At 36.8% G+C, this 26,593-nt stretch overlaps 1 protein-coding gene across 2 annotated transcripts; it reads left to right on the plus strand.

The window, feature by feature from the left end:
* The first annotated feature begins 7,553 nt into the window (after window positions 1–7,553).
* On the plus strand, window positions 7,554–26,552 carry zgc:163098 (uncharacterized protein LOC100037380 homolog). Of its 2 annotated transcripts, none has more exons than XM_038289143.1 (24): window positions 7,554–7,704; window positions 9,789–9,873; window positions 9,984–10,095; window positions 11,365–11,474; window positions 11,583–11,650; window positions 11,737–11,846; window positions 12,596–12,660; window positions 12,783–12,948; window positions 13,030–13,229; window positions 16,171–16,214; window positions 19,361–19,465; window positions 19,550–19,616; window positions 21,355–21,524; window positions 21,598–21,760; window positions 22,043–22,122; window positions 22,210–22,297; window positions 22,380–22,511; window positions 22,599–22,788; window positions 22,871–22,936; window positions 23,014–23,077; window positions 23,156–23,288; window positions 25,074–25,184; window positions 25,864–26,027; window positions 26,102–26,552. In XM_038289143.1, exons 2-24 carry the CDS (start codon window positions 9,796–9,798, stop codon window positions 26,220–26,222), a joined length of 2,607 nt encoding a protein of 868 aa, XP_038145071.1. In that variant the 5' UTR covers window positions 7,554–7,704; window positions 9,789–9,795; the 3' UTR covers window positions 26,223–26,552. The 2 variants fall into 2 exon arrangements, with proteins under 2 accessions (XP_038145071.1, XP_038145070.1); XM_038289142.1 differs by lacking the exon at window positions 7,554–7,704 and adding an exon at window positions 7,840–7,892.
* Window positions 26,553–26,593: the final 41 nt, after the last annotated feature.

A 26,593-nucleotide genomic window follows, 5' to 3' on the forward strand; every position in this document is an offset into this window, starting at 1 on the left:
TGATGGCTACTTCCAACAGGATAATGCGCCATGTTATAAAGTGAATCATCTCAGAATCATTTCTTGAAACTTTTCCACTTAAGTAATTGTGAATTGAGCATATTGACAGACAACATTTTATTTTTTATCTTAAATGCAAATTTTTTTTACAATTTTTACTGCTCTAAATGTATTGCTCTGTCAGCTAAAGATCTGTTTTGGTCTCTATACTTTAATTAAATAAATCAATTCAAGCTAAAATGTAAGAGGCTATACTGAGCCTGATCTCTTTGTATCAGAGATTTTCTTACCTGGTTTGCATTTGTATAGCTCACAGCATGTTCATTTACATGTTATAGCCTCCCCTAGAATTCCATGGGGGGGAGGCATGGGGGGAACACTGCCTAAGAAATTCCACGTCAATTTCTGACAATTTAGGGGAGTTTTCGGCGAAGCCTGCAAATTGCCGTAAACTGCCGCTAACCTGAAGTTCCACGACAATCTACAGTGCCGTATATTGACGAAAATCCCACTTTTCATGCAGTGAAACTTCCTCCAACTTCGTCTCTCTGAGCCTTCCTCCTTGTGATTGTGATCCCACTGATGTCTCCATGGTTTCTGGTTCGTTTTGACTTGTTTTCATGTTTGTGATTTTTGGACTTTGTTTTGACTTTAGATTCTTGATTTCCTGTTTGTTTTGGACTTTGTTTTCATAATTGGATTTTTGGATAACCTGCCTCTGTTTTCGGTAAAACCTTTCATTAAATCATCGCAAGAAATCCACTTCTGCCTTCCTGCCTCTGCTTTTGGGTCAACTACCATAAGCAAGTCCTGACATTAATTGAATGTTCACAAACAACTGAGGCAGGAATCCAAAAGTCCAACTTAAAATGTAACACAAACCAGAACCATGGAGACATCAGGGGAAAAGAGCAGGTTGAGTCAGGGAAAGGCGAGGAGTGACGAGGAGCCAGCATTGAGGAACTGCACAAGGAGAGTATTTATGGCTGACTGAACAAAGAGAGGACTAACGAGCTGATTGGGAGCAGGTGTGAAGACAGGAGTCTAGAAAGGAGCTAGGAAAAAGGAGATCAACACCAGACAGCAACAGAGGGCAACAAATAAAAAACAAAGAACTCAAATATAACCAAAAAACACAACAAAATAGGAATTAAACCAATAAAACTAGAAACATGGAGCAAAGTTAAACTGAATACTCAAAAGAAAACATAACAGAATCAAGACTGTGACAAATAGCTTTTCTTTTATTTATATATATATATATATATATATATATATATATATATATATATATATATATATAAGCCTGTTACAAAGATATAGATTTTTTGCTCTGTTCCTTTGTCTTTGTGATGCTGTTGGTTCCTCAATGTTCCCTGAAACAAATCTGAGGCCTTCAAAGAAGAGATGTAAGCTTGCTTTATGAATTAAACCTCTAAGCAAATGGTCACATTAGATTTTATTTGAAGAATCAGATTAGGAGTGAGTACACTGAAAAATGTGACTTTTTGGTGCAGTAAACTCTATTCGAGTATTCGTCTTTCTTTATACTCTGTATTTTTAAGCTTCAGTAAAAACTAGGGTTTGTTAAAGATAGGTGGAAAGATAGGGCATCAGGGTGCTTACACAGAGCCTATCTTTAACAAGTTTCTGAAGTAAAATTAAACATTTTATTAATGTTATACAAACATTTTGGAGGAAGAGTAAGTTTTATTTAGATTTCCTTTTCAATGTTTAAATGAATTTTGGAGAAAGAATAAGTTTTACTTAGATTTCCTTATACTATTGAAATGTTTAATAGCAGTTTGTACATAAACCTAAAAATACTACATAAACTTTACTCTAAAAATGTAGCGTTTTGATATGCATGCATGGCAAATGTGCACTGCAGCTGACTGATTCTGCTCCGAGTCCAGATGTTACAGGATCACACACAGAGCAAGAGGTAGTCCTGACGACAGTCATTTTGGCAGGGTGCAACAGTACTGCAAAACCCTGCTTGCTGCTCATGGGACTGATATATGCGCTTAACCTGGTGTACAATCCCACTTTGCACTACAATTTTGAAGTCTTCCAAAAAATTTTCCTGGAGTTGGATGGATTTAAACTGTCCCCAAAAGTAAACACTCTAAAGTTGAAGTTGCTTTCCTAAATGCATTCCTGACTTTGTCATCGTAGTGTAGGGAAATGTGGTATAAAGATGCCAAGAATTATCAGTGGCTTCCAGTTAATCTGGAAGGTTGCTTGTCATTAATGTTTTTTATTTTTGCCAAATAAAAGTAAATTTATTGAGTGAAAAATATAGTAGTTAAAGTAAAGTTATGGTAGTTAATAAGTGTTTCAATATTTATTTAGTTTAACTAGTCTAAGATTTATTGCTGGCTTCTGTTTATGTGCTTTATAAAACATGACTTTGCTTTTTTTGTACTGCTGAGGAAATAGTAATAGAGACCCTATCTTTATTGCATTAACTTGTTTACTGGTAATATGATTTATGTATTTTACTGATTCCATATCAAAGAGCAGAGGACCATCATCAGCTGTGAAATTCTCTACATTTAATGAAATGAAGTCCTCATCTTGAATATGTCCCTAAAATCTGATGATATATCAGAATATATTCATGTGTTGTTCTTGTTTCCATTTTCTTCTTTCAACTCAATCCCAGATTCCTAAGTAATTTCAAACATCTAATAAAACTGTCTGCTGAACTTGTTTGGGGGGAAATCTTTCTATTAGTCTGTCTTTTTGGTCTGTCTGCAAAATATGCAACAAAATATGCAATAAAATATGCAATAAAATATAGTGAAACCCTGCTCAAACAAAGACAATATTTTTATTTCTTCCTTTGCACCTTGACTACAGTTGGATGATGTACAGAATTCCTGGAGTTGTTTTGTTAATCCTGAGCTATCTGAGTCCTAAGCTATCTCTATAGTTATGCTGCTATATGCTTAGACCTGGAGGACATAGGGACCCCTTTTTCTTCACTCTGCTTCATTTTATCTCTATTCTCCCACCCTGCAGAATCTGTTAGTTAAATCTGGATTTCCTCTCGTCATCCTCTGACATGGGAGCTGGCTCAGAGCTTGTCTGCCTGGCTGTGTGTTTCCTGGACCTTTTACAGCTGCTTTTTGTATCTCTGCTTCTGTCTTCTTGAACCCCAGTCGGCCTCGGCAGATGGCCGTTCACACTGAGCCTGGTTCTGCTGGAGGTTTTTTCCTGTTAAGAGGGAGTTTTTCTTCTCCACTGTCACTACAAGCATGCTTAGTGTGAGTGATTGCCTTCGAGTCAATGAGTCGATGCAATCAACTGTTTTTCCTTAGATAGAAAACCTTTGATCAATTTGACTGTATGATCTGGTGCCTTGAGATGACGTGTTGTGAATTGGCGCTATAGAAATAAACTGAATTGAATGTATGTTCGTTATTCTTGAGTGCAGATCATGTTAAAATTTTGGTGTTATTGCTAATTAAACATTTAATATTTATACAAAAACACCCAACAGTTGGGGGTAAAGACACTGTAGGTTTGTAATCAATAGACATTAAATCTCATTTCACTGTTGCCCCTTAAAAAAAACAAAGATCATTCAAGGAAAGATTTGGAAACAAAGGTATGCAATCAAACAGACTTCTGCATGGAAATATTATCTGTTATTATATTCGTTATTAAATAAATCACAAGGGGCGTTCTCATGAGGCTGTTCAAAAGATTACAATTATCTTTGAAAATACCAACCTTTAAGCAGGTAGGTAATATTCTTTTTATTTAAATACAAACATGTTTTTATTGCTGTTGTGTTTAAATAATGTAATCTTTTTTTTTTCATTATTTTTTGGCAGAAAATCATCAGAAAATTAGAAATCAGAAAATATTGCATTTTGATACTGCTGCAAGTATTATCTAGAAGCCATACATTTGAATATTGTGTTGAAGTATTTATTTCAGTGCTACAAACCAGAAAATGAAGTTGCTTACAGGAACATGTCTCTGAGGATTAAAAGCATTGAAGAAAAAAGCAACAATTGATCGGTTTAAGCCCAGGGCTTGACTGGTTTGTAAAGCAAAGTCCATTCAAGATTTTAGGTGAGGTTTAAAAGGAAGGTTCTGCAGCTGGATGAAATATAATGAAAACAATGACATCACCCAAAATGAATGTTTGTTGTCCACTAACAAGACTGAATTGGCAAAGGGATGAACTGGCCCAGATTAATAGAGATACAAAAAAAAAAAAAAAAATACCAAAACAACCATAAATAATCAATTAAACATCAAATTTGAGCTAGAGATGCTCAAGAACTGAGTTTTACAACTCAACTAGCTGATAACTGATAGTTTTTTTATTACACCCTCTTACAGACACTATGTAGTTTTCTCCCTCATGTCCTGTGCAGTAGTTTTAAATATTAGTTTGGTTATCTGTTAAAAAAAACAACAACATATAAACCACTGACAGTTTTACTTCAGGATCTCCCCTTGGCAAAGTCATGAATCATTCAGGTGTACGTGACCCACTGGTGTGCAGCCACAATCCATAAGCATTTGCTTTCAAGAATGACAGCTGTATTTCCATTAACCATCAAATTGAACAAACTGTTATCACAAACACAAATTTGGTAAATCAAAACAATGCAATTGTGAAAAACAAGCTTTTCAATAACATTTTTTTTCATGTTTCAATGAAGTTGTTTTCCGGTTGTAACAAAATTTCTATAATTTGCAAAACTGCAATAAAAACAATTTTTCACAATAGAAACAAGCATATTCTTATGCAATTTTTATTATATTTTTCTTTAAGGGAAATACTGCAGCTGCAGAACTATGCATTTTTTCAGAATTAGCAGAATATCAACATAGTAATGAGTGCATTTGTAATGGAAATGCAGCTACTGTCTTTATATAGGCCTATTGGAAAGTTGTATTGGTGGTGTCCCATATTTACTTTTAAAGCTATTGGCCGATGCCGATTACACGCCTATAATATTGTACATTATTTCTTTGAGTCATTATTATTATATTTGACTCATTCATTTACTATACATAAAAATAAAAAAAACATGTAGGCCTATTTCTACACATTTTGACTACACAAAAATGTGCACGTTTGAAGAAATCAAATATGTACGGAAGAAGATTAGCGCAACTGAAAAAATAAAAAAAATGTTAACTGATCTTAAAATTTTAGTTTAGTTTAATATGGGAAAAAATTCAGTATTCTGACTTTAATCTTAGAATTCAGACTTTTTTCTCAGAATTCTGAATTTAATCTCAGAATTCTGCCTTTTTTTCTCTGAATTCTGACTTTCATCTCAGAATTCCGACTTGAATCTCAGAATTCTGAATTTAATCTTAGAATTCTGACTTTCATCTCAGAATTCTGACATTGATCTTAGAATTCTGACTTTAATCTCAGAATTCTGACTTTGATCTTAGAATTCTGACTTTAATCTCAGAATTCTGAATTTAATCTTAGAATTCTGATTTAATCTCAGCATTCTGACTTTGATATTAGAATTCTGACTTTAATCTCAGAATTCTGACTTTTTTCTCAGAATTCAGACTATAATCTCAGAATTCTGACTTTGATCTTAGAATTCTGACTTTAATCTCAGAATTCTGACTTTAATCTTAGAATTTTGACTTTAACTTTTTTTTTTATTGGTTCTGATCCTCTTCCGTAAGCATGAAATTTTTAAATAGTTTTTAAATATTGTTTTAATATATAAGAGCAAAATGCCTATTTTATTCCACAGCGCTGTTCGGCTAAAAAACACAAACGAGAGCATTTCAACAGAATAACTTGTGGGGTTATTTAAATAACAAACTTTCTTGCTCCATAAAACTGTTAACTATACATTTGAAATAATTGGTATACATTTAAGAATTCCCTTTAACAAAAAGTGATCACAAGATAAAATTCTGTAAAATAAATTGTAGTTTTATGAATATAAAAGGTATAGAAATATTAAAAGTCGTGCGTAGATAATTTCTCGGAAGCCACGTTGACACAAGAAGTGTTTGAGGCTCGGTGGATGGTCGTTTGGTGCATGGCGCGTGTTTTGAAGCTGCTTATGGAGAAATGTCTTGGGCCGTGAGTAGTGAGGAAACAGGAAGCGATTCTTGTGGGATGGAAGAGGGAAATAGTGACAATGAAGGTTGGAAAATAGCAACATCAAAAAATGAGAAAAAGCGGAAAAAACAGAGATCAGTTCAAGGGGAATCTAGTTCAGAACAATCCAGTGATGATCATTCCATACATTCCACAGCACAACAAAATGAATTCAAAGTCATATTCAAAGTCGTTAATCAGGCAGACTCTTTTACAAATTGGAATCCGGTTCACTTAACAAAAACCATCAATAAACTTGTCGGAGAAGTCAAAGGTGCCAGAATTCTGTACAGTGGAGACCTGCTAATTAACTGCAGAGACAGCGCCCAGCAAGGCAAAGCAATACGTATCAACAAAATTGACGGGATAAGAGTTCAGTGCAGCCTAATGGAGAACAAAAAGATCAGCAGGGGAGTCATTGGAGGAGTTCCTCTAAAAATTTCTGAAAAAGAGATTCTGGAAAACATAAGCGGTGCAAAAGTAAAAGAAGTAAAACGGTTAAAAACAACAAGAAACGGAGAAAGATCTGACAGTTTATCTGTGCTAATTAAATTCGAAGAAGAGCAATTACCAAGCAAAGTATTCATCGGTTACATAAGCTATAATGTCAAAATCTACAATCCTCCACCATTGAGATGTTTCAAATGCCAAAAATTCGGTCACGTTGCAGCAGTTTGTAAAGGGAAACAGAGGTGTGGAAGGTGTGCAGGAGAACATGAGTACGGAAAATGTGGAAAAGAAGCTAAAATAAAATGCTGTAATTGTGGTGGAGAACATACTGCTGCCTATCGCGGCTGTGAAGCAAGCAAAAGGTCTGAGGAAATTAAAAAAATGAAATTTGAGCTCGGAATAACCTACGCTGAAGCTGCAAAAAGGATCCCATCTCAGTCAGAAAAACCCAAACCTACAGTTCAACACACAGCAAATTCCAAACCTCTAGAGAAATCTCCAAAAATTAATGAAGACTCACTTATTGTTAAAAAGACAAATTTTGTTCTTTTCATGGTAGAAGTAATTAATTGTACTGCACAGACAACAAAAAAAACGGAAAAAATCAAAATAATAGTGAAGGCTGCAGAAAAATATCTGGACATTAAAGATTTGAACTGGGAGATGGTTGGAAGTATGATGGGAGGACCGATGGGACCATCAGAAACTGGCAGAGTTAAGATGACCTAGAGTAAATTAAAATTATATGGGCAAATGTGAATTAGTATTATGTTGGTTTAAGTTACACAGGTTTTTTTTTTTTTTTTTTTTTTTTTTTTTTTTTTTTTTTTTTTTTTTTGGGGGGGGGGGTGAATCGTTTCCTGTTATCTTGCTTTACTCCATATCAGTTGGTGGCGGTAATGCACAATTCACAAGTCTGCCAACCGCCATAAAATCCCATAAGAAGAAGAAGAAGAAAGTCGTGCGTAATCAGACTCGTTAAATGACGTTGACTGAGCAGGCGTCCTATCCTCAGTGAAGACCTCCAGTCGGGCATCTTAATGCATTTTAGTAGCTGGCTTTGACAGCGATAGAAACAAACATATGGCCAAACCCAACATGGTGGAACATTAGCATAAGACTCAGAGAGTTTTTTGGCTGAGGTATGATGCAGTGTGCATGCAGAGCGGGTGATTGTTTTCCTTGTATCGCTACTGTAGTCTTACAGCAGGGGAGGGACGGTTATGCGTTAGCTAGCAAGCAGGGATGTGTTTGTTTCTGTAGCACACCCCCTCTGAGTAGATGAAACCCATCAGACCACCACATACATGCACTTGTTAAGGGAACCGAGGTATTAATTCAACGACTTGTTGCCGTATTTTGCAACATAAGTCTTGTTTAAGCTAATTATTAGCATAATATCCCTGCAGGGTCTAACAACTGGCGGCTAAGCTAAACATTAGCTTGGAGAAATGTTAGCCTCAATGCAGACCAGGCCGATTCAAACTTTATGTTACTACAAATGATATCTAAATCATTTTAATTTGCTGTAAATATATCAAATGACAATATTAATAAACCACTGATTTTAAACACAGATTTATTAAGCTCAATATCAAGCTTTTATAAGCTCTTTTTGAGTTTGTTGACTGGATGTTGGCGTTTAGCATTTAACGGTTTTTCGCTCTTAATACATTTTAGAGTTAGAAAAGTGAGGTTTTCACGGCATACATCTAATTAACTGTATAATTATTGCTGTAGGACTTCCTAGAGGTCACGAGCTAAAGAGGAATCTACTTTATTCACACCCTGAATATGGTTATTGGTGCATATAAATAGAGGTGCTTCATGTTTTTTTGTTTGTTTTTTACCTTGAGCAGCAAGAGATAAACTTAAATGAAATCTGATATTTTTTCATTAAACGTTTATTTTCATCACAATAAACAATTATTAAAATTAGGTATGTTGTAAATTGTAAGCTAGTAAGGCACATCTCTTAAACCTAATATCCTTCTTTTCTTAACGAGTAAAAATACCAAGGGGTTTTGTGCATCTTATCCAGAGTTCTGGATCATTTTACCTCTGTGTAAAGATGCTAAAATTCCCTTTTTATTGTCTTTTTCTTATCATTTATTGGTCACATATGCTTAATGTTTTATTTCTGCTGTTTTGTTTAACGGTTGTAATATTGCATCCCTTTTGTTAAGTCAGAATCATAACATGGTCCTTGTTGAGTTTCCAGATATCGTTAGTAAAACTAAACTGAGGCTGTCTGTATGTAAGCGGATTAGGGCTACTGAAAAAATAAAAAATTTAACTGATTTTGAAATGTTATTTCAGTTTAATATGGGGAAAAAAGGTCAGAATTCTGAGATTAAAGTCAAAATTCTGAGATTAAAATCAGAATTCTGAGAAAAAAAGTCTGAATTCTGAGATTAAAGTCAGAATTCTGAGAACAAAATCTGAATTCAGAGATTAAAGTTAGAATTCCGACTTTTTTCCTATATTAAAATGAAAAAAAATTTAAATATCAGTGAACTTTTTTCAGTGGCCCTAATCCTCTTCGGTAAGTCTGTGATTTTTTACCTTGGTTTATAATATCAGTGTATTTAGACAATTCTTTTTTTTTTTTTTTATATATCATTACATTTCTTGAACAGAAAACTACCAATTTCTCCAACTGCTAAAAAACAAAAAAAACTAATTTTGATTCCTGATATAATGTATTACTATTATAATTCTGCTAGATCTCTTATTTTATTATTATTATTATATGGTTATAAAAGTATAAGACACTGGTATTAGCTGGTTAGATTGTTGGGCTAGCTGCTCACATAGCCGGCCTACAGTCAGCTCCTTTAGAAAAAGGGTACTTGCACCTTTCCAAATTTCATTTAAAACAACTTTGAATTTATAAGGATGAGCGACACTGTGATGGTTTCCAAGCGTACGATTTTTTGTCTTTTGAGGAAATGTTTTTTTTCTTGTTGACAAAAAAACTTGATATGTATAGCACTTTGTGGCAGCTGTGGTTGTCTTAAAGGGCTCTAGTATACTAGTATACTCTAGTAGTCGAGTATAAAGCAACATATATTTAACAAATTCCGATCTAAGAAAAGGTTTTATGCTTTTAAACCTCCGTTTAGTCCATATGATATATTTTCTGCAAGGTATAGTTCATCAGTGTTGTTCCACTCAATTTATGTTAGCTAATTATCTCAGCTCTGTTTATCTATGTCCTTTACAGATTGAAAATGGCAGACAGAAAGAGAAAACCAGCTGCCTCCATCAAACCCATAACAAAGAAAGAAAAAGTAGAGCTAAAGAAAAAGGTTTGGGTGCCTAGTACTTTTTCACATACTCTGTGACAGAGTAAATGATAACCTGTGAGCTTTTCTCTCGCTTACATTTTGTGTTTTTATCTTTCCGTTTCCTCTTCCAGGAGGAAGAGAAAGCTGCTGAGGTTTTTGAAGAATTTGTAGCATCTTTTGAAACCAGTGAAAAAAGCAAAGTAAAGACTTTTGTACGTGGGGGAATTGTAAATGCAACTAAAGGCAAGTATCGACAGCTCAGTGATGCTGGACATCTGAACCAAGGCTTCAGATCTTTTTCTAGTTTTCTCTGTCTGGTATCAAACACAATGGATTTTACTGTAAATAATGAACTTTAGAGCAAGAGTTAGGCTTCACTGTCTGAAATATCAATTTTCTTGGTCTAATATCTTAAAAGTGATGAAGTCTAGATTTACAGATCATTTATTAAAGAGCTGAAATGTATGGGACCATCGACCCAAAGTGAAATGCAGCTTTTCACCAATTTGTAGCAGTGTTTATCTGCAGTCCTTAAGTCACAAAATATATATTTCACAAAAAATAGGCATGTTTACCCTTATCATTCTTTGTTAAAATTCCTAATGAAAGTTCAAATATTAAAAAATAAATCTATAAAAATAAGAACAATTGCTACAGCCTCCTTTTTCTAAAGCCCACCTAACTTTTCTCAGAATGTGTCAGAATATTTTTTCCTAAATGGAGCTAAATAAACAAATTAATGGCAGAATTTATTTCTTTGAAAATAATCTGTCTTTATGCAAAATGCTTTTCAATTCAGACAAAATAAAAATTTTTGTTTTGGTATTTTTTCCTTCTATTCTAAATGAGAAAGTGGATTGTGCTTTTATCAAATTATCCTTCCTGCGATCCCCACAAAGCTGGTTGCGCTAAAGCTAAAAAATTACAGTAGAATAATGCCGATACCCTGACTCTTTGCAACATGCTTCCCCCCCAGCACCGCTTCGAGTCCCAACTCCAGCATCTGACGCTCTGAGCTCAGGAAAGCAGTAACACTAGCTTCTCCCTGTGCCGGCCGGTCTCTTCATGCTCCTCAAAGCCATAGACTTTGCACATAAACCAGACGGCCTGACACTTAAAACACATTTTTTGGAAAATGCACCATAAGAAGTCCTGTTTGCCGGCAGCCGTATTGGAGGCAGCACAAATATCTGAAAGAAGGGCATGAGACAAAAACTGAACACAAATACTGCAAACATTATAGAGGCAGCAAATCTCTTAATACTGAGGAGAGATGAGGAGATAAAACCTACAGTTTTAGCTACAGGGAAGGATATCAATGTGTGATAATGGCCTAGTCAAAGTTCAGATCAGAATCCAGTTAAGACTTGAATTTTATGGTTTTAATGTGACAAATTATGTAAAATTTACTTAAACTACTTTTCCAACCCACAGTGTCACGTTGATGTCATTTCAAACCTAATTGTTTTTGAGTATTAAAAGCTAGTGATTGTTGGGGTCTACTTTCTGCAGAGGAGGAAGAAGCAGAGATAAAGAAAAATAAGCTGTATCGACCCACCGCAAAGTTTGTCCCTAGTTCTCAACACACCTCACTATCTTCGTCTTTGGAAAGCAAAAAGGCTGTAAGTTTGTAATCTTCACACCTTTTCAGGATTGTAGTTTCAGCTTATTTATGAAGGTGTTCCAGTAGGTTAACTAAAGGCTGTTTTCTCCACCTGTTTGACGAACAGGCTTTCAAAAGAAAGACAGAAGAAAAGAAGAAGAGCAATCTTGAACTGTTTAAAGAGGAACTTAAGCTGTAAGCCAGGCAAATCTTTTTACAACATTATGCCTGAGTGTAATAACTGCAGCCACATAATCTTAATCTGCTGTGTAACAAAACAGAATACAGGAGGAACGTGAAGAAAGACATAAAAGGAAGAAAAATGACCCTGAGGTTGGACGAGAAGGGGGAGGGTATGCAGATCTGGATGTTCCAGTACCGGGACGCTCAAGTAAGTTTCTGTTATTAACGTCAGGTTTTCAGCAGATTTTAGTTTTCAGGTCCGATCAAGTGTTAAAATCAATAAACTTATTGTTTAGTTGTTGTTACTGTTTTTTCCTTCCTTCCTTCCTTCCTTCCTTCCTTCCTTCCTTCCTTCCTTCCTTCCTTCCTTCCTTCCTTCCTTCCTTCCTTCCTTCCTTCCTTCCTTCCTTCCTTCCTTCCTTGTGCAGTCACATTTTTTGTCCTTGTCTGTCCTTCTTTCCTTTTGTCCTTTCCTCTTTCCCTCTTTTTGTTCTTTTTCTTCCTTCCTGGCATATTTAATTGTGTTCTTCCTCTTATTCCCCTCATGTTATTTCTTAATTCCTTGCTTCTGTCTTTTGTTCTTCACTTTCTGTTGACCTACCTTTACTTCTACCTTGATTCCTTTATTTCTTTGTCTTGTTCCCTTCTAGCTAGTGTCCTTCTGTCTTTCCATCCTTGCTTGTTTTTATTTTTCTAACAGGTTCTTTCTGTTTCATTGTCTTTTTTTTTTATCTTTCTTTCCCTTTCTTCCTTTCATGCCGTCCCTTTTTCTGCAAACCCCCTCTGCATGTCCTACTGTAGAAATATCCTTCCTGAAGTTTTGATGAACTTATGTTTTAAATACCGTTGTGGTCTGAAAACAATCGCAAGTTGAGTTTTAAAAATGTCTGATCTAGTAACACGAGGAAGGTGTTGAAACCTTCTTTATAATAACCTCTGTTCCGCTCCATTCTGCAGTGCTCTACGACGACCTGTCCACCCCGGTCACCACTAACCTCTATATTAACTGCATTAGCCCAAAGGTAACGGAGTACTCTCAGTTTACTGGAGTGATTTTTTTGTTTGTTTTGTTTTTTTTGTTTGTTTTTTTTTAGATCTACACATCACCTCTTATTTTATTTTTTATATGTTCTTTTTTTAACAGATGAATGAGGAGCTACTATGCAGAGAGTTTTGTAAATATGGGCCCTTGGCCAGTGTAAAGATCATGTGGCCCCGAACGGACGAGGAGCGCTGCAGGACTTCAAACAGAGCTTTCGTGGCTTTCATGACTCGGAAAGATGCAGAGAGAGCCATGGCTGCTCTTGATGGTGAGTTGGAGCTTCTAACGTGATCCTAATCTGGTTTTCTTTTTGTTACCCCTGACAGCAGGAATTTGTTTGCTATCACAGGTAAAGTGATTATGGGCTTTGAAATGAAGCTAGGATGGGGCAAACCAGCCCGCATCCCGCCTCAGCCTCTCTACACTCCAGCTGGGGTGAGAGTAACTCCTCCTCCCCCATCTGGTCTCCCTTTCAACGCTCAACCGAGGGACCGCTTGCGCAACGACTTCACAAAGCCGCTGGGCACGTCCAAAGCAGAGCTGGACAAGGTAAAGCCCCCTCGTCGGGTTATCGTGTCACACTGAACATCTGTTGATCAAGCTAATGTAATACATCAGGTTTGGTCATCTGTCCTGTGCCTAAGAAAAGCATCATACCCCTTAAACCTTTTCAGATTTAGTTACAAATCGCCACAAACATATTTTTCAGGTGGACCCAGGTATATTTCATGGGGATTTCTGTCCAAACACTTCAATGAAAGTTTTTTTCATGTTTGTGTTGTCATCATCCTGGATCTTATCCTGAGTTTTTGCAGCAATAATCCAGTTTTCTTCCATCATTTTTCCTTCATTAAGCTATTTCTTTCTGTTCGCTCTGACCAGCGTCTTTGTACCACGTTTCACCTTGGTAACATTGTATTCATGCTTTCAGTTTTCTTACAATCTTTCTAAAATAACACAACAGTAGCTATCCTTTCTCTCATGGGCTGCAGATGTTTACAGCTCCTCCAGAGTTACAGGTGGCCTCTTGGCATCTTTTCTAAATAATACTCAAGTTTCCTGCACGCTCAGTTTAAGTAGTCGAACATTCCCACATAGTTGGTGGGAAAAAAATCCAAATTTTGCAAAAATTACATCTTCATAGATAAAAAAATAGACGAATCAATAATATTAACACCCAGTGTTACCTTTAGTAATCTCCAGCTTCCTTTTGTGATATAAATGTTTATATTCATACTAGAGATTGACCTTCAGTCAAAATAATCCCCAATATGTTCTGGCATTTTTTGGGGGGGGCTGATATTTCTTTTCCTTCCTCCATTTATATGAAAAACTTATTTTAAACATCAAATGAGCATTTTTTATAAATAAAAATATTTTAAAAATAAATGGCAATTGGTAACCTTGCACTTCAAGCTGGGTTGTCGCGAGATCTGAGTTTTCAGTCTTCAAAGACTCCCGCTAATACGTCTGTCTCGTAAGAAACAGCCAGTAGGACCAATGACATGCCAGCAGTGGTTTTTGGGGCGGGACATGTAGGAATGATGACAGTCAGAAGGGCCTTGCCGGGGCAAACATTGTTACGCTGGAGGACTCGCATTTCGATACCGAAATGGACTCAGTTTTAGCTAAAATAGCAACAATTTCTCGTTTAAAAGAGGAGCAAAGAGAAGCACTTTGAGCATTTGTAGTTGGGAAAGATGTCTGTGCTTTTATTCCAACAGGATTTGGAAAATGTTTTATTTATCAGCTTACTCCGCTAGTTGTGAAAACAGTGTATTTGCTGCACGATTCGCTAATGCGATTGGCTGAAAGTGTATTATGAAAGTCAGGTACCACCTGGGGCGTCACCCAATCAGCTCTAAGTATTGTACTAAACATCCATCCTTTTCACGGACAGACTAAACAGCAGCCATCCCAGATTGATAACGTAGAACTCAACTCAGTTCTGCACATATCAATATGGCTACTGCCGTGTTAGACAATTGGAGGGAACGGCAATGAATACACTTATTCTGATATTAGGCCATGGCTGCTGAATTAAAATTCGTAATGAATAATTAATCCATGTATCAGCTGATGCCAATCCATAAAAATAAAAAAGATATCAGCCAAAAATATTGTCCGTCTGATGTATTAGTTTCTCTCATTCATACATATACTTATTTGTATTTTACAGTAGTAATAAGGACATTGAAGCAAACTGAGCTTTAGTATTTGAAAAGAAATATCTGCTGATAGCTAAATTTGAGTATCTGATTCGGAATCATATCAGAAGTGAAGAAATCGGTACATCTCTAATATTTGGCTCTTAAGTGACTTCTGGGATTTATAAAGGCAGCTAACTAGAAAAAAACAAGCTGCGCACCAGAGCTTAACATTTTTGCCAAAATAATAATAATATTTTCAAACATTATCGCAATTTTATTTAGATTTTCCTTTGCACTAACCATTAGCAGATGGATGTCCATTATTGCAGGATTTTACTGTAACCTCTGGACGAAAAAGTCCTTCCCTCTACTTACATGCATGTATCTAGATCTAACTCTCTTCCCTTTTTTGTGGCGGCAAACCTACTCTAAGCGTATTATTGCCACCTAAAGGGCAGGAGTGAGAAATTTAGTGTATTTCTCTTTTTAAATGTAAAGTGACCAAAATGCAATTATATTGCAAATGCAGTAAATGCCCAACACCGACTTTACGTCATTCAGTTGTTAAATGTTTAGTTTCTATGTTTTTTGTAAACATCATTACAAAACAGTAGTGTGTGGTTGACTAAATGTCTAAAGGTTTAAGGGATATGATTACTTTAGCATTGCTCTGTAGGCATAATGAATGCATGAATGAAGGTACATCATTTGGCCTTTTGAATCGTGAAGATTAATCTAAAAATGAAAAAGTGTATCTGCCCTTCATCTGACCTGGTAGGTAACATTATCTGCCAGTGGAATGAGCATTTCCCCCCATAATGATACAATCATATAAACTGCACTTTAAATAAGATAATGGAGATGTTTGTTTATTATTTTAATTGCAAAAATCTCATTTCATTTGCAGAATATTTTATCTACATACAAATACAGTGATAACAAAAACAATCGTCTTACTTTTAGTTCACTTTTTTAAAGTGTTTGATCATTTAATTAAAGTGAATCATCATGAATTATAGAAAAAATGTTAATTACCTGTTCTTTGCTCCTGCTCTGAGATGTTACAGGAAGCAGGGCCATATTTTTGAGCATTTCTTTTACCTTCTATAGATCTATATGAGTAATTGAGAATTTTGGTCCATAGATTTAAAATGAGCTTAGCTCCCATTGAGGTTTATTTTTTCCCTACATGCTAAAGTTTTGCCCTCCCTCCTTCCCCTACAGTTGTCTGATCATGAATGCCTCTGTCGTTTTCTATGCTGTATGTATCCTGCAGTGTTTCATCTGTACAAGTGCTCACTTTGTAATATTTTCACTATTTGGTTTGACTTCACAAACAGACTCTGTCCGATGCCGTAGTCAAAGTGGTTATCCCAACCGAAAGGTACACACACTCTTCTTTCTACGACTGACCAGCTGTCATAGCATTAGTGTCATAGGACAGAAGCTGAGGTGCCATGCACATTCCTTAGGAACCATCAGCTTTTATTGCACCTTACATGCATAAGAGGTGAAAAGTGGAAGCTAGTAAACATGATGAAATGGCACCTGTTGTCAGGTTTCTCACAAATATGTAGCTTTTTGGGAATAAATGCATGATCTGATCATATCTATCAACGTCTTTGAGTCCTGGGGTCCACATGGGTTGGCTGAGACACTGCAGACCGATACAGCTGGAAGGCAGATAGATCCAATATTAAACCCGTCAGGATTAAGGAGCAGTTCTGTAAATCAAAGCAGCTTCTACCACGAGCTGCAGGCTGTATCAGAGTCATTCATCAGAAGGTATATCAGTGTTAAGATGATTAAAGTTGGCTTAATGATTGAGCTCCAAAAGGTTCCAAGCAGCAATCTGCAGGAGCTGTTGAGGATATTTTACACTTGGAATGTCTGCATTGATGATTTCATATTTGTTAGTTGTAGAACTCTCCTTTAGTACAAACTGTTGATTCAAAGCTATTTGATTGAAATGTCCTAATACAGCCACCCTCTGTAATCTGCTTATTTTAAAGGCTCTCTAAGTTTTAAATTTGTTAACGGTCCTGATAATAGCTTGCACTCCTAATCAAGCTTAGAAAAAAATTCACATTTTATTGCAGTAGTATAATCACAAACAGTAGGGAGGGAAGTCGATGAAACGGAGCCCATTTATTGGGATGTTTTTTTTGTGTCTGATTTTGTATTTCTGTGTCGCTCCTGTTGCGTGTTTTAGCCCATTTACACTGAAAGACCCATTCAAGTTATTCTTAAATGGATCTTTATTACGGAAACTTTTGTATTTCATAATGTTCTTGGTGTCATGCCTGTCCTACTGCATTTCCAAACCAATAGGTGGAGAAACGATGCCAGAGCATTATAAATACGCAAGTCTGAATGATTTTTTTCAACCAATATCATAATTGCAAATTTATTGCATTTTTTTCTTTGTACAAAGCAAAAACCCTGTGGAAGTTTTACTCAATGGCATTCAATTATTTCATGACCACAAAAGCTTACTTGTCAAAGAGTTCACTGTTGCAGGACTTAACTGTAACCAGCAAACCCACTTTTAAGTGCATTACTGCCACCTAAAGGGCTGAAGTGAAACATTTAGTGTCTTACTCTTTTTAGATGTAATGTGACTAAAATTGATTCCCTCTGCGATTAGAAAATAAAATTTTTCTAAATTGTGAGGATATAACAAATGCAATTCAATTCACTTTATTTATATAGCGCCAATTCACAACACGTCATCTCAAGGCAGTTTAGAGAAAAATCAGCAAAATTGATTCAAAGTTTTCTATCTAAAAAAAGCTTAATAACAGGACTGTTAAAACGAATGATACTCAGAAAAGTATGGCTATTGATTCAAAGTTTTCTATCTTCAAAGTTTTCTATCCAAGAAAAAACAGTTGATTGCATCGACTTATTGACTCGAAGGCAATCCATCACACTAAGCATGCTTGTAGCGACAGTGGAGAGGAAAAACTCCCTTTTTTTTCGCCTTTTGAATATTGACATTTCTCTCAAAAGAATCACAGATTCTAGTTAAATGTGTAAGTGTGTGAATAAATGCAAGGTCAATAAATAATAAGTAAATTTATGTGATAATATTTTATGGTTGAGGTATTATTCTTCTGATGTAAATCTATTAATCTAAAATTAACAATGTCAAAAACATTATCTTCAGTATCAGTATACCAAATTAGTACAGAATTATTTGAATAGCCATACTTTTCTGAGTATCATTCGTTTTAACAGTCCTGTTATTAAGCCTTCTCTGTACCCAGCAGAGAGTATGAGGAGCTTTTCGTGTATTTTCATGAAAAAGCATTTGTCCCTAAGTGAATTATTACTTTCCTTCTGGGCTGCATCTTCCTCTTCTCTGACTAGCATCAGATTTTGAAATGCTAATGCGTTGACAGTCAAAGGGATTTTAAAGGAAAATCATCGGAGAAAACGGCTAAACATTGTCAATGGGAACTCGGCAGCTCAAACACGAGCTACCCTGAGCAGTTAGAGGATGGAAAACAGTTTATTCCATTCCCAGCTGTCCATTATCGAAAGAGGACAATCTGCCTTGCAGCTGGACTTCAGTGATTATTGCAGAGCAAATAATTATCCAAATAAGCTTGATTTAAACAACATTAAAACATGCCATAGATTTTTACAAGCTTTTTTATACAGTGAATCTGTGATTACTACTTCAGTTTATTTATCTAGGATTCTTCAAGGCACTTTGCAGACACAATTCAATGAAATCATATAACTGAACTGGAAATGCGACTGCAGGTCACTGAACTGACGTTGGCCTTAATGTGGGCTGATAAGCAGGAAAACGTCAGAGTTCATACTTAGAGCTTCACTACATCCACCATCACTGTTGATGCCTTTTGGTCAGTATTTTTAATGGAAACTTGCAAACACATTTCATGCTCTGACAGCCGATAGATTCAGTTGATTTGCTCTGTGCTTGTTAACATTTCCTGATGAAGATGAGGCTCATCTGTTCAACAAGTTCTCTAGTTTTTCCCACTGAATATGGAAGAATCTAACCCCTATGTTGCATAACGTTCATCTACTTTGAAACAGGAAGTTTTTACCTACTTATTTATAATCTTCTTAGTTGCTTTTATTTTATTGATGTTGTCATGAGTGGCAATAATTCAGGATTCAGGGGTTTTATGAAAACATCAAATTACCACGAATATTTGATCCATGCTAAACAAAGTGAAGAGTTTAACGGTTAGATTTAAACTTATTTTGGAATATGCTACTGCAATAAAAGATGAATTGATCTAAAGATTTTAACCCATCTGTACCAGTGGTTTCATTGAGCATACAGGGTGCTGCATATTTAACCTGTTATTGATTTATATTGTTTACATGTTTGAAATGGAGAAGAGTTATTGAAAGTCTCTGAAACATACATGGAAAAAAACAAGCAAGGCAGCATTTTATCACACTGTATTTCAGTAGAGAGGTGTCTTTATTCTGCTGACTCAGTGACGGGTGTTTACACCAAGTTAACATGCCGCTTTTCTCCCACAGGAATCTGTTATTCCTTATTCACAGGATGATAGAGTTTGTGGTGCGTGAAGGCCCTCTGTTTGAAGCAATGATAATGAATAAAGAAAAAAACAACCCAGATTACAGGTAGCTACTCTGCAGACAATCACACAAAATAAAATAAAACCCAGAAAGTTAATTTGTGATTTATTGTTTATACTTTTTTTTCAGGTTTCTTTTTGACAACAAAAGCCAAGATCACGTGTATTATCGCTGGAAGCTGTTCTCTATCCTCCAGGTAAGTTTGTGTCACTTAAAGGCCAGATCTACAAAGAGCAGCGACTAAAAAAAAAGTCGACCTGAAAATATAAAAGGACGCCAGTTATGTTGTCTTAATGGAGCGCTCACAACCAAAAAACAAACTTTTCATAATCCTCATCGCCATGTAGGGGACCAAGACATCTCGCCTGGTTAGCCAGGCAAAAAATGATCCTAACAACTCCCCTTTTCAGAAGCATAGACCAGTACTCCCCATTCCTAAGGGGCGAACCTGTTCTTCTGGTTCAATTTGCATGTTTTCTAAGCCAAAACAAGGCTTTGTTGGGCTACTCTATAAAGATTGGAACTCAACGCTAATTCAGACAATTTAAATTGAAAAACCTTCCTGGATGGGAAGTAAAACTTCTTGAAACTAGGAAACCAAGTCCAGTGGATTGTTTTTTGTTTTTTTTTTTTTACTTTTTTTTGAATAATTATGACTTGGATGACCAAGAATGTTCACCAGCAGAAAAAAAATAGTCCAGCAGGGATCAAATCAGGGAATCAAAGCGAAAGATCGGAGCAGTCCATCGGGTAGAGAGGCCAGTGCAGAAGAGGAAGAGTGTCTGCTCTGTAGCAAAGGGAGGAAGACAAACACTCTCTCCTTGCTAAATTAAACCAGATTTTTTAAAGCCACCTACAACCCTCTTAAGAGGATTCCCTACTTCCTTTGTCAACAGTATTTTCTCTATCTTCTATTTTGATTGATAAAAGCTCGACTCTGCTGCCTCCTTCATTCTACATCAAAGCCACATGTGGTCCGTGAAAATATATACAATATGTATATTTTTCAATATTGCTTTGCCACCTGTGCAGGTGTGGCGGTGCTCTCATTTCACTGTTATGCTACGTTCTCTCAGAGCAGCAAGAGCAGCCAGTTTACATGCACACCCACCGCATCAAAACGTCCTGCAGCACATATTGAAGCATCTGGAGCGGTGCATTATGAGCATTTGAGCCTCTGAGGCACTCAACAAGCAGCAGACACTAGAGTTGGAAATCTGAACTTTAGCTGCTTGACGCGCCACAGCAATCAAGGAAAGGCTCTGCTATGCAATGGTGTCCTGCAGGGCACCAATGCCAGTGGCATGTTGTCATTCTAGGCCAGGGGTGTATTCTCGCCTCTGAAGTATCTGGTTTAGTTTCATTCACTAAAATATAATGTATTCTCGTAACAAAGAAAATGATGAGTGAAAGAGCAGAAAGATGTTTGAAAAAAAAAAAAGCAGAGGCCCCCAAAAGTGGCATTCTTTAGCTTTATTCAGTATAAAAACCCAAGTCACTATTTCAATTTCATCCTCCCAAAGAGAAGAGGTTCCCACCAACGTGCTTCAGGCCGTTAATGAAGAACTTTGCTGATGTGAGCCTAGAGTAGACCTTCAACGTGGACAAGCTGCTTAGCTGCTCAAAGTGCGCTCGGTGTGATCACAGAATAATGGCCTAAAACGTGCCGTTCGTCTTGCTACGACTGCATCCTTCCCCTCGCAGCTCCACCCTCTACATAGAGAAAACATATGCATTGATCGCTCCGGGTGTGAAAATCCCAGTGTGAGCTTTACACTTAAAAATTATGGTTTCTTCTTTAAGCAATATTGCAGATGTTTTTTTTTTGTTTGTTTTTTTTACAATAAAATAAAGTAAGATCCTAAGATTTTCCAGCCTGCTGTGAGCAGCAAAAAAGTCTTTGCAGATTTAAAAGGTCTTTCTGGGTCCCACAGGGCGAGTCCCCGACAAAGTGGAGGACGGCAGAATTCCGGTTGTTCAGAGGAGGCTCGTTGTGGAGACCCCCCATCCTCAACAGTTACACTGAGAGCTATGAAGAGCGTGCAGCTGTGGAGGAGGCTACCCCGCCTGAGGAGGAGGTGAAGAAGGGCCAGCTCAGATCGGAGTAAGTCCACCCTCATTTAGAAGTGCCCTGACTTTATTAGAGCTGAATGTTTTAATATTCCCACTCCTTCCAGGCACAGACAGAGACTGGAGGCTCTCCTGGAGGAGCTCACTCCCAGCAGGGACGATATAGCCAGCGCCATGTTGTTCTGTCTAGATCGAGCAGATGCAGCAGAGGAAGTTGTGGGACAAGTTTCGGACTCTTTCTGCCCGCTTCAAATTCCCCTTCAGAAGAAGGCTAGTTCTCCTGCTTACAGTGCATTTCTAAGTATACCTCACATTTAAGCCTGGTTTTTACTCCCGGCGTTAAACGGTGAGCTTGTCACGCCGTCACCGCCCCCTGGATGTCTTTCTGTTGTTGAAGTGGAAGCAAACTTTGCAGCGTTTGGTGTTGGTCTGTTTTATAAAATCCAATCACATGGAGGTCTGCAGGGGGAAGTGAAAACGTTTGGAAGCACCATGTGAATCATAAACATTAAACGGAGTTAATAATGAATTCATTTGTCATGAATCCCACAGATTTCCAGATTGTACCTGGTGTCGGACATCTTGCACAACTCGTGTGCCAAAGTACCCCGGGCATCATATTATCGGAAATAGTAAGAAAAAGTCGTCTCATTTCACTTTTTAAAACCTCAGTTCTTTTTTACTTGCTGTAAATCTTAAAACAATCCCACTGTCTGCAGTTTTGAAGCAAAGTTACCCCAGATATTTGAGCATCTGCATGCAGGACATAAAAACATCCAGGCCAGGCTGCAGGCTGAACAGTTCAAGGTAAGCTTTCAAAAATGTTCCTATAAAACTCTTTGACCTGGAAGAGAACTCTTAAAAAGATCTAAATGCTCTGTCTCCGCAGCAAAAGGTCATGAATTGTTTCAGAGCTTGGGAGGACTGGGCCATTTATCCCCAACCTTATCTAATCCAGCTTCAGAATATCTTTCTGGGCTTCACCAAAGCAGGAGAGGAAGAAGAGGAGGAGATTGCAGAGGTGAGCTTATCTCCTCGATGCAGACGCTGCTGTTTCTTTTTGTTACCCCTGTCAGACATGGTGAGCTTTATGTTTGTCTTTATGTAGGAGGTATCCGGTGAGATTGATGGCGCGCCGCTTGACAGCACGCTTATAGACGGGCTCCCAATGGGAAAAACTCCAATAGACGACATAGACGGATGCCCCATTGGCTGGGACCCCCTGGATGGAGTCCCTGTTGATGACATAGATGGCGTTCCCCTAAATGCAGCTATTGATGACATCGATGGAGTACCCTGTGAGTCAACCATTCAAAGTCAAGTTAGAGAGTCTCAAAGCTGATTCTTTGTTGCCTATTGAGGTTTTTTTTGTTTCCTCAGTGGATGAAAGTAACCTTCCACTCTCCAGAGTGCCTTTGTCTAAATGGGAGAAGATCAGTGACACTGGTGAGACTTTATCAGGCTTATTCTGTCCCTGGTTTAACCCCAAATATCCTACTCATGGTTCCGTTTGTTCCTTTCAGTCCAAACTGAGTCCAAATGGGAAACCTTAAGGGAACAGGTTGATGAGAACAAGGTTAATGTGAGGTAAGCTCTGATTTCACCTCGCAGTCAATGGTTTGAATGAAAAGAAAAGCTGTAATATTTCCTCTTATCTGGCTTCAGCTGCAACTCACAGGAGGAAGATGAAGACTCGGAGAGTGAAAGCAGTGCTGATTCCTGCAGGTCGCCCAACTATGAGGGGGCAGTTTTCTCACAAATGTCGGAGAGTAAAAGGAAAAGGCTGAGAGAGGTGGAAGTAAGTGTTGCTCCATCAGAAAACTGACTCATTATTCCCCCTTTAATCCATAACTGCTCGACAGAAGGTTGAGAAGTTTGATGCAAGACATTAGTTTTTCCCTCAGAGAAAGTCTTTATGAATAAAATATCTTCAGTTAAGCACTAATTCATCTGTGATCTCAGAATGCAAGCATTGATTTTAAATCATCCTTTATTATTTAGACTTATTTAGATTGGTCTGGAGCATCTTTAAACTCTGGACGATCTTTGATTGATGAACAAAGATCAGCTCCTGTATAAAGCTGTTTTCCTGTTTTATCCAGAGTTAATTATATAAAAAAAGAAATACTCTTAGAAATTGATCAATTCTGGTGAAGATTATCAGTCATCCAGGTCATAGTCATTCCAAAAAAAAAAAAAAAAGAAAAAACAATCCACTGTACTTTGTTTCCTAGTTTGAAGACGTTTCACTTCCCATCCAGGAAGCTTTTTCAATTCAAAATGTCAGAAATGGCGTTGAGTTCAAGGCTTTAGAGAAGGAACCAAAAATAAAGTCTTGTTTTGGCTTAGAAAACGTACAAATTAAACCAAACAAGCGGGACAAGACTCAGCGGTACATCTACACCTTATGGACAAAGTACATTCTTTTGAGGACCAGAATGTTAAAAATTTGGTCAAAGAAGATAGGTGGTTTGAGAGGGGCATGAAGGAATTCATCTATGTATAGAAAGAAAGAAAAACTAACCAGATTTCAGCTTTCAAAAACCTACAATTCAGTGATACAGTTGATTCCTTCCTGCTATTCGTTTTAATATTAGATGATTATTTTTTATTTGAGTTTTATTTTTGACAGCAGCTAAATGAAAAAACATCCAGGACAATTATCTTTTAATCATGTTTTTAGTTCATGCTGTTTTTGTTTTAGGGTGTTTTATGTTTTTTTTTTTACATGTTCATGAAATAGAAAGTACATAAAAAAAAAATGCCACTACGAGAGCATTATGAAAAAAATCTGAAAGTAAATAAATTATTGAAATAAACTAAAAGAAAATCTTAATTTGATAGTTATAGTTTGTTTTCCATTTTTTATTTCTTGGACATTTATCTAGATTATTCTCTAAGGGGGCTAAAATGATTAATAAAGAAATGAAGTACTGAAATAATCTGGTAATCAAATCATTACATAGTGGAGTAGAATTTGTAGAATTTTTATTTAATAAACAATATTAAATATAACTTCTAATCACATTAACATAAACAAACTCAGCTGACAGGATACTGAAATGTTCTTTTCACTTTTGCAATAAACTTCTTTAAATCTGACTTTTTACTGTGAAAATACTTAAGCTTAAAGCACGTCTACAATTGGACGATATTTATGATGCTGATAAACAATAAGCCCCGCCTTCCCTTTACAAACAAATTAGTTTGAAGTAGAGTAAAGGTTCACATACTGCCATTCTATAAAAGGATAACTTACTGACACAAGAAAAAAACTTTACAAATATAAACATTTTTCAACATAAAATATCTTTTTTCGCCTCTTCCAAATGATTTGAAAATGTTAATTTACTTTAAGTAACTTTTCAAATTAGGGATTTCTAAAACAATCGATCGAATATTTAGTTTGTAATTTTGAATGAAACTGCTCTCCATAGAAAATGGTTTAAATGACTACACAAATGATTCTGTAGGATGTTTAATAACTTTGTCAAGTTTTCTCTTACGGACCAAAATCAGTAGCCAGGAAATATTAGATCTATTGTTGTCAAACAGAACAACTGACTGGATTCATCGATCACAGGTAAAAGTTATGAAACTCCAAGATGAGCTGGAATCTGGAAAAAGCAAAAGGAAACCTGGAATGAGCATTCAGCAACAAGTGGAGAACTACAGACAGAAGCTGCTGCAGAAGGTGAGACTCCCTGTAGGGATCAGGTTTACTGCAGTGATCCTTCTACATTCATATTATTAGTGCTGTTGTTCGTCCACTGCATGCTCTACTCCAACAGACACAACAGTGCACTGCTTATCAGGAACTGGGGCAGCATCTTTGCAGCTCTGTTTGCTTCTGTACAGAGCTGCAGTTTTAACCAGACGTCGCCATCTTGTGGACAGAAAAGTCATTTTTTCTTCTGTGGGCAGAAGTAAATATGGGAATACTGCACCTCACTGAAGTGCTCATCCAACTAGAAATTCAATGTTAATTTGGCCCATTTTCTGTGAATAAAAGGTGATTTGTTGCCTTCATCAACTTTCAGGACCAAACCAGCACGGTTAAGCTTAGAAATATGAAAGCATGTGTCAAACTGAGCCTCTTTCTGCTGGATGTTTCTTCCTGTTTAAGGGAGTTTTCCTCTCCACTGTCGCTACAAGCATGCTGGGTGTGAGGGATTGCCTTGGAGTCAACTGGTTTTCTTTTAATTTGACTGTATGATCTGGTTGAATTGTCTCTGTAAGGTGTCATGTTGTGAATTGGCGCTATATAAATAAACTGAATTCGGTTAAAACTGCTGCTTTAGTGAAGACTCAAAGTGCTGAGTACAGGTTAAGGTTGATTGGTTCAAAGTCAATTAAATGTTTGTCTGCTTTAGGAGTTTCACAAAGCCGAGGAAAAGAATGAGAGGTCAAAGACTAAAGATGCTCAGAGGGAAGAAAGGAGGCATAAAGAAAGAAGCAAAAAGAACGATGGAGACAGAAGGCAGAGCGGTAATCCTGGAGAAAAGTCCCGAAATTCAAAGAGTGTCTCTCCATCAAGGTAAGCATTAAAGAAGCTGCAGGTGGAGGAACTGAGCATACGTAAAGCTGATCTGGCATCTTCTTGCTTTGCAGAACAAAGTCTCCTAAACGGTCTAAACGCTCCCGATCGCCATCTCCAGACCAGAAGGCAAGCAAGTCCAAGTCCCGATCCCCACATCGCTCCCACAAGAAGGCAAAGAAGAGTAAACACTGACCTGATTCAGGACTTGAAACCTTCTTTTGGTTCCATAAAAAGACTCGGCACCTTTTTGTATTGTGAAGTTTCACCGCTGTAACTACTTATATTTTTGTTTTTAAAAATCTGACATTGTCACAAAGTTCTGACACTAAATAAAATCACCTTTGGTGATGAATGTTTCTGTGGAAGACATGGAAAAGAAAAAAAAAAGTCAGGCAGCCTTTCTGTTTGTGCAGATTTTTATTGATGAAAGTACATTATTTGTTTACAAAAGCTGAAAGATTTCCGTCTGGATCAGTTACAGTGCTGTGATGAATAGGAAATGAACCAACGTTTTCTGAAACATTTAGGACATCCAGTTTGAATCCTTAGTAGTTTGCTGAACT

Source organism: Cyprinodon tularosa, unplaced genomic scaffold (assembly GCF_016077235.1).
Source record: "Cyprinodon tularosa strain WSP-4 unplaced genomic scaffold, ASM1607723v1 ctg263, whole genome shotgun sequence".
NCBI lineage: Eukaryota > Metazoa > Chordata > Actinopteri > Cyprinodontiformes > Cyprinodontidae > Cyprinodon > Cyprinodon tularosa.

Bases quoted from the DNA above. Each gene is read 5' to 3' on its own strand.
- zgc:163098 (XM_038289142.1), top strand. From the start codon at position 7,870: ATGCACTTGTTAAGGGAACCGAG. The intron at 22,123-22,209 runs GTAAGAAAAAGT...CACTGTCTGCAG, and splicing joins GCATCATATTATCGGAAATA to TTTTGAAGCAAAGTTACCCC. The intron at 22,789-22,870 runs GTGAGTCAACCA...TTGTTTCCTCAG, and splicing joins TGACATCGATGGAGTACCCT to TGGATGAAAGTAACCTTCCA.